The sequence below is a fragment of the Mustelus asterias genome, chromosome 22 (assembly GCF_964213995.1).
Source record: "Mustelus asterias chromosome 22, sMusAst1.hap1.1, whole genome shotgun sequence".
Lineage (NCBI taxonomy): Eukaryota > Metazoa > Chordata > Chondrichthyes > Carcharhiniformes > Triakidae > Mustelus > Mustelus asterias.
The window spans coordinates 7,712,477-7,720,948 of record NC_135822.1 but is presented as its reverse complement, the minus strand read 5'-3'; the positions used below and the strand labels follow the sequence as shown (position 1 = coordinate 7,720,948).

General features: G+C 45.4%; 1 protein-coding gene across 1 annotated transcript in view; it reads left to right on the top strand.

The window, feature by feature from the left end:
- The first annotated feature begins 6,192 nt into the window (after positions 1 to 6,192).
- ca6 (carbonic anhydrase VI) overlaps positions 6,193 to 8,472 on the top strand; it is a 38,907-nt gene continuing 36,627 nt past the window's right edge. Inside the window, exons 1-2 of the mRNA XM_078239711.1 lie at positions 6,193 to 6,280; positions 6,742 to 6,924. Coding sequence (XP_078095837.1) covers positions 6,193 to 6,280; positions 6,742 to 6,924 — 271 coding nt within the window. The remainder of the gene's footprint in view (positions 6,281 to 6,741; positions 6,925 to 8,472) is intronic.

Below are 8,472 nucleotides of genomic sequence, written 5' to 3'. Positions count from 1 at the left end.
ACTGGAAGGGGGTGCAGAGGAGATTCACCAGGATGCTGCCTGGGATGGAGCGTTTAAGTTATGAAGAGAGGTTGGATAGGCTTGGGTTGTTATCTCTGGAGCAGAGAAGACTGAGGGGGCGACTTGATTGAGGTGTTCAAGATTATGAGGGGCATGGACAGGGTGGATAGGGAGCAGCTGTTCCCCTTAGTTGAAGGGTCAGTTTTGAGGGGACACAGGTTAAAAATTAATAGTGGGAGGTTTCGCGGGGATGTGAGGAAAAACATTTTTACCCAGAGGGTGGTGAGGGTCTAGAATGCGCTGCCTGGGAGGGTGGTGGAGGCGGGTTGCCTCACATCCTTTAAAAAGTACCTGGATGAGCACTTGGCACGCCATAACATTCAGGGCTATGGGCCAAGTGCTGGTAAATGGAATTAGGTGGGAATTCAGGTGTTGCTAATGTGCCGGTGCAGACTCGATGGACCGAAGGGCCTCTTCTGCGCTGAATGATTCCACGATTTAAAGTTTATTAAAGTTTATTTATTTATTAGTGTCACAAGTAGGCTTACATTAACACTGCAATGAAGTTACTGTGAAAATCCCCTAGCTGCCACACTCTGGCACCTGTTCGGGTACACTGAGGGAGAATTTAGCACAGCCAATGCACCGAATCAGCATGTCTTTCAGACTGTGGGGGGAAACCAGCGCACCCAGAGGAGACCCACGCAGACACGGGGAGAATGTGCAAACTCCACACAAACAGTGACCCAAGCTGGGAATTGAACCCGGGTCCCTGGCACTATGAGGCAGCAGTGCTAACCACTGTGCCACACACCCTCCCTTAAGCCCTCTGCTTTCTAATATAAATATTCCATCACCCACAGATTTAAGTACTACAAACCTCACATGGTCTGTTATCCTTGGTTTCTGGGGGACCAATGCTGACGGAGGGATAAGTATTGACCAGGGCACCAGGGTGAACCACCCTACACTTTCTGGAACCACTGGCCAGAGTTGGTTTCCTGATTTTGCCAAAATAAATATGGTTTCCTTTTCACAGTGGGAGAATCACAGGCCCATGAAAAGCTACTATCATGCCAGGGTCACCAGATCTACCAGCGTATAAATTCTGACTCATGAATGACAGTGTCGTGGAATCTGAGGTGAGCACCTGCCATTGGAATAGTGACTAAACCAAGTGAAAAAGGGGCAGAAAGAGAACGCACTCAATGTGAAAGGAAATTTCCTAAGTAGTGACGTGGTTCAGCCATTGGGTTAGGGTACAAGCTCATGTTAATCTACTCAGGTTTCTTTCCGATCTATTTCTGACCAGTTAGCACCATCTTCAGTATTTTTCACACAATAATGATATAACATTTCCTACATTGCAACAATGACTTCACTCCCAAAAATATTTAATGGGCTGTGAAGAACTTTTAGATGCTCTGAGGTCATGAACAAACTGTACAGGGCAGCACGTGGCACAGTGGTTAGCACTGCTGCCTCACAGCTCCAGGGACCCGGGTTCAATTCCGGCCTCAGGTGACTGTCTGTGTGGAGTTTGCACGTTCTCCCCGTGTCTGCGTGGGTTTCCTCCGGGTGCTTCGGTTTCCTCCCACAGTCCAAAGATGTGCGGGTTAGGTGCATGCTAAATTTCCCCTTCGTGTCCCGGGATGCGTAGGTTAGAGGGATTTGCAGGCTAAATACGAGGGGTTATGGGGATAGGGTCTGGCTGGGATTGTTGTCGGTGCAGACTCGATGGGCCAAATGGCCTCCTTCTGCACTGTAGGGGTTCTATCACTCTATCAGAACAAATAGTTTCTCTTAAGGAGAAGAAAATATGTGTGGGTTAGGTGGATTGACCATGCTAAATTGTCCCTTAGTCTCCCAAGATGTGTAAGTTAGGTGGATTGGTCATGCTAAATTGCCACTTAGTGTCCCAAGATCTGTAGGTTAGATGGATTAGTACATGGTAAATGTGTGTGGTTACAGGGATAGGACTGGGGAGAGGGCCTGGGTAAGATACTCTGTAAATGATTCAGTGCAGACTTGATGGGCTAAATGGTCTCTTCTGCATTGTACGGATTCTATGATAAATACAAATAGTTTCTTTATCAGAACATCATCACTCCCACTGCTCAGGAGAGCAGTTCCTAATCTTGTTTTAGGATCATTTGTTTTTATTTATTGTGTACACAGCAGTAAGGGTGCAGTTTTAATTTTTTTTCCCAGCCCCTAATTTTAGTTGCATCACTTCGAATCATAGAATGGTTGCAGCGAAGAAGGGGACCATTCAGCCTACCGTGTATGTGCTAGTTCTCTCCAAGGGCAACTCACCTAGTCCCAGTCACCTGCCATGCCCCTGAAGCCCTGAAAGTTTAAAGTTTATTTATTAGTGTCACAAGTAGGCTTACATTAACACTGCAATTAAGTTACTGTGACGATCCCTGAGTCGCCACACTCCGGTGCCTGTTTGGGTACACTGAGGGAGAATTTAGCACGGCCAATGGACTATGGGAAGAAAGCCATAATTGAATCTGCCTCCATCTTGCTCTTAGGTAGTGCATTCCCAATCCTAACCCTTCGCTGCACACAGAAGCTTTTCCCTCCTGTCGCGTTGCTTAAGAAGATAAGGAATAGGAGCAGGAGTAGGCCATTCAGCCCTTCGAGCCTGCTCCACCATTCAGTGAGATCATGGCTGACTTTCTACTTCAACGCCATTTTCCTGCATTATCCCTGTATCCCTTAATGTTTTTAATATGTAGAAATCTGAGACTTGAATATGCTTTCTCCAATCACCTTAAGTTCTCTGGATATCAACCGTCCCACCAACTGGAACAGTTTCTCCCTATCTACTCTGTCCAAACCCATGATGATTTTGAACATTTCAATAAAATTTCCTCTTTATCTTCACTTTTCTAAGGAGAATAGCCCCAGTCTCTCCGACCTATCCACATAACCAAATCCCTGGAACCATTTTTGTCAATCTATTCTGCACTCTCTCTTACACCTTCCCATCCTCCCTCAAGTGCAATGCTTGGAATTGGACAGAATACTCCAGTTACGGCTGAACCAATGTTTTATAAGGTTCATCAGGACTTCCTTTTTTGTAACTCTAGGTCCCTATTTATCAATCCCATATTCTTTACTAAGCTGTCCTGCCACCTTCAATCATTTGTACACATATACCCGCTGGTCCCACTGCTCCCTCATAGCATTTACATTTAGAGAGGTACTAAATGGGGGTAGGAGATTTTCCACAGCAAGATTGGTGACATTGAACATAAGAACATAAGACCATAAGAAATAGGAGCAGGAGTAGGCCATCTAGCCCCTCGAGCCTGCCCCGCCATTCAATAAGATCATGGCTGATCTGAAGTGGATCAGTTCCACTTACCCACCTGATCCCCATAACCCTTAATTCCCTTACCGATCAGGAATCCATCTATCCGTGATTTAAACATATTCAACGAGGTAGCCTCCACCACTTCAGTGGGCAGAGAATTCCAGAGATTCACCACCCTCTGAGAGAAGAAGTTCCTCCTCAACTCTGTCCTAAACTGACCCCCCCTTTATTTTGAGGCTGTGCCCTCTAGTTCTAGCTTCCTTTCTAAGTGGAAAGAATCTCTCCACCTCTACCCTATCCAGCCCCTTCATTATCTTATAGGTCTCTATAAGATCCCCCCTCAGCCTTCTAAATTCCAACGAGTACAAACCCAATCTGCTCAGTCTCTCCTCATAATCAACACCCCTCATAATAAGAACATAAGAACAAAAGAATATAAGAACATAAGAACATAAGAAATAGGAGCAGGAGTAGGCCACCTAGCCCCTTGAGCCTGACCCGCCATTCAATAAGATCATGGCTGATCTGAAGTGGATCAGTTCCACTTACCCGCCTGATCCCCATAACCCCTAATTCCCTTACCGATCAGGAATCCATCTATCCGTGATTTAAACGTATTCAACGAGGTAGCCTCCACCACTTCAGTGGGCAGAGAATTCCAGAGATTCACCACCTTCTGAGAGAAGAAGTTCCTCCTCAACTCATCTCCGGTATCAACCTGGTGAACCTTCTCTGCACTCCCTCCAAGGCCAATATATCCTTCCGCAAATAAGGGGACCAATACTGCACACAGTATTCCAGCTGCGGCCTCACCAATGCCCTGTACAGATGCAGCAAGACATCTCTGCTTTTATATTCTATCCCCCTTGCGATATAGGCCAACATTCCATTTGCCTTCTTGATCACCTGTTGCACCTGCAGACTGGGTTTTTGCGTCTCATGCACAAGGACCCCCAGGTCCCTTTGCACAGTAGCATGTTGTAATTTTTTTCCATTTAGATAATAATCCAATTTGCTATTATTTCCTCCAAAGTGAATAACCTCACATTTGTCAACATTATACTCCATCTGCCAGATCCTCACCCACTCACTCAGCCTGTCCAAATCTCTCTGCAGACCTTCTACGCCCTCCACACGATTCACTTTTCCACTTATCTTTGTGTCGTCTGCAAACTTTGTTACTCTACACTCAGTCCCCAGTTGAGGCCCCAGTACCGATCCCTGCGGCACGCCACTAGTTACCATCCGCCAACCAGAAAAGCACCCATTTATTCCGACTCTCTGCTTCCTGTCGGATAGCCAATCCCCAATCCATGCTAACACCCTACCCCCAACTCCGTGTGACCCAATCTTCTTCAGCAACCTTTTGTGAGGCACCTTATCAAAGGCCTTTTGGAAATCCAAAAACACCGCATCCACCGGTCCCCCTCCGTCAACCGCACTAGTCACATCTTCATAAAAATCCAACAAGTTCGTCAAGCACGACTTTCCCCTCATGAATCCATGCTGCGTCTGCTTAATCAAATTGGGTATGAAATTATTCTTAAACTACCCTCCACACCTTATAATAGCAGCTACAGGTCAGGCTGTTCGCTAACCTTTGTTGTGCAGGAGTGACAAAGCTCCTAAAAAGGGCAGAAGAGGCAGGTGTTAAATGGAAAAAACAAGTTACAAAAGGGAAACTAGACTCCGCAATTGTTCAACTGGTGAAGACACAAGAAAGTCCCATTTAACTTGGGGGTGGCACGCTGGCACAGTGATCACAGCACCAGGGACCCGGGTTTGATTCCCGGCTCAGATCACTGTTTGTGTGGAGTTTGCACATTCTCCCCGTGTCTGCGTGGGTTTCCTCCGGGTACTCGGTTTCCTCCCACAGTCCAAAGATGTGTGGGTTAGGTGGATTGGCCATGATAAAATTGCCCTTGAGTGTCCAAAGATGTGCAGATGAGGTGGATCAGTCATGGTAAATGTGTAGGGTTATGGAGTGAGTCACACCTGATGAAGGAGCAGCGCTCCGAAAGCTCGTGATTCCAAATAAACCTGTTGGACTTTAACCTGGTGCTGTGAGACTTCTTACTGTGCTTACCCCAGTCCAACGCCGGCATCTCCACATCATGACTGCAAGCAAGGATGGAGAATTTGGCGCTCAGCCAAATCTCCATTCACTGCAGCGGGACTGGAGAATCCCATTGGCGTGAACGGCTGGAAAATTGCGGCCTATATATATATATTTTTTGCATCATATGAACACATTTTTCCTCCACTTGTAACTTTGTCGCTCGAGGTGACTTTTTAGCCCAACTCCAAAACCGTCCTTGGCAGGATCCGCTCGCTAATTGTAGCCTTTCTTATTATGCTGCAGTTCAATGCCACCCCCCCCTCCCTTAGGGGTAACGTAAAGTATGTGTTCAAATCAGCAGGCTAGACTATCAAAGAAAGTCATTGGGGCTGCTTTATCTCCCAGACACTAAGTGAGAAATCCAAACTCCTATTTAAAAAGCAGACCTTTGATAAGTTGTTTGCAGTGGGCAGTCCACTCAAACTGCAGACGGATGAAACAGAAACACGCAATCTATTCTGTAGTTGTTCCATTTAGAACATATTTCCTTTCCTTTAATGTGGGTGCGCTGACCGCGTCTTGAAGCACAGCTTTGACATTCATGACTGCTTCCTTGCGCAAGCAAGACAACTCCAAAAATTTGTAATTTGAACAAATGATTTGCCACACCAGACAGCGCGGACTGGTGTTTTTACTGGAGTGTCAGTATTGTACTCTGCTCTGTTTGGGACTGGTGCCTCCGTACTGTCACAGTCTGTGTGCAGGATTGGAATAGTCCGGCATGTGGCATCATCTGTGTTCCGTTAGCATGGATTTGAAAAGGTTTGCTTTGGGGATCTTTCTTCTGTTTTGCCTGCAGCCAAGTATTGGTAATAAAGAGCACTGGACCTATCAAGGTAAGCAAGACGTTCGCTGTATCAATGATATTTAATTCGATTTATTATTGTCACATGTATTAGTAGTATACAGTGAAAAATATTGTTTCTTGCGCGCTGTACAGACAATGCATAGCATACACAGAGAAGGAAAGGAGAGAGTGCGGAATGTAAAGTTACAGTCATAGCTAGGGTGTAGAGAAAGATCAACTTAATGCGAGGAATGTCCATTCAAAAGGCTGACAGCAGAGGAAAGGACCTGTTCTCGATAATAATTTCCCACAAAATTTAGTTCTGCAAACATTGTCCTGTTTTTCACCCAGAGTGCATGCATTATAAGGAGAGCCAAGGACTTGGAATATTATTTTAATACTTAAACTGTAAAAAAGCTTATGCGAGTGAATGAGTTGGTGAGTGAAAATTAAGAAATTGAGAATGAGTGTTTTTGAAGGTGTTTGCTGAGGTTTTCTGTCCTTTACCAGAAGGAGACTTGAATGAAGCTCACTGGAGTTTGATATATCCAGCCTGCTCTGGTTTGCACCAATCTCCCATCGACATTCAGAGGAAAAAAGTGAAGTTTAATGCGACTCTCCCCTATTTAGAGTTAAGCGGCTACGATGGACCACACACGGGACCATTCCTCATGATCAATAATGGACATTCAGGTCTAGTACTCTTTTATTCTATACTTGAACAATAAAATGACCCGTTATTTATTACCTATACTGCTAGCAGGGACAAGGGATCAAATTTGGGAAGATGCAGTCGGTCAAAGAGTAGAAACAAGGCAAAAGAGAAATATTATTGTGGGAAATCAGCCATGATCTTGTTGAATGGTGGGGCAGGCTCGAAGGGCCAGCTGGCCTACTCCTGCTCCTATTTCTTATGTTCTTATGTTCTTATGAAATGAAAAACAGATTGTGACAGGACAGGATAGAGAGTACAAATCTAATGGTAAATCAACAGATGAGAGTAGAGGTTATTAAAAAGAATAAAAGAATATAACTGAAGACTCTGTGGCTAAATGTGCAAAGCATCATTGAATCCCTACAGTGCAGAAGGAGGCCATTCGGCCCATCTAGTCTGCACCAACCACAATCCCAGCCAGTCCCCATCCCCATAACCCTACCTATTAACCGCCTGACACTAAGGGGCAATTTAACATGGCCAATCAACCTAACCCGCACATCTTTCGAGTGTGGGAAGAAACCGGAGGGAACCCACGCAGACACAGGGAGGACGTGCAGACTCCGCACAGACAGTGACCCAAGCCGGTATTGAACCCGGCTCCCTGGCGCTGTGAGGCAGTAGTGCTAAACACTGTGCCACTGTGCCGCCCCAAAGCATTCAAAACAAAACAGCTGAACTGAGAGCGCACATAGAAATAAATAAATGCGATTTGATAGCTAATTACAGAGCTGCAGGAGGACATGGATTGGGACCTGAATATTACAGGGTACAGGACATTTAGGAAGGACAGGAAGTGAGGGAAAGGTGGAGGGGTGTGTCTGTTAACTAATGATGATATTAGTGCATTAGAGAGGGATTACCTCAGCTCAGGAAACCAGGATGTGGAAACGGCTTGGGTAGAGATGAGAAATGATAAAGGCAAGAAGTCACAGTTGGGAGTGGTGTATAGACCCCCCAGTAGGAACCACATGGGAGGGTGTAGCATAATGGAAGAAATAACTGGAGATTGTCAGAAAGGCACGCTGATAATCGTAGGAAATTTTAATCGACATACAGACTGTAAAGTCAGATGGGCAAAGGTCACCTAGATAAGGAATTCATAGAATGTTTTCAGGACAGTTCCTTAGAACAGCCCATTCTAGAGCCAACTAGAGAGCAGGCTATACTTGACCTGATATTGTGCAATGAGATAGGATGAATTAATGACCTTTTAATGAAGGCACTCCTAGATTTAACATTTATTTATTAGTGTCACAAGTACGCTTACATTAACTCTGCAATGAAGTTACCGTGAAAGTTCCCGAGTCACCACACTCCAGCGTCTATTCGGGTTCAGAATCACAGAATGCTACAGTGCAGAAGAGGCCCTTCAGCCCATCGAGTCTGCACTGTCACATGAAATGCCCTGGTCTGCCCACCTAATCCCACTTGACTTATAACCTTGAACTGAACATTGAGGGAGAATTTAGCATGGCCAATGCACCTAACCAGCATGTCTTTCAGACTATGAGAGGAAACCAGAG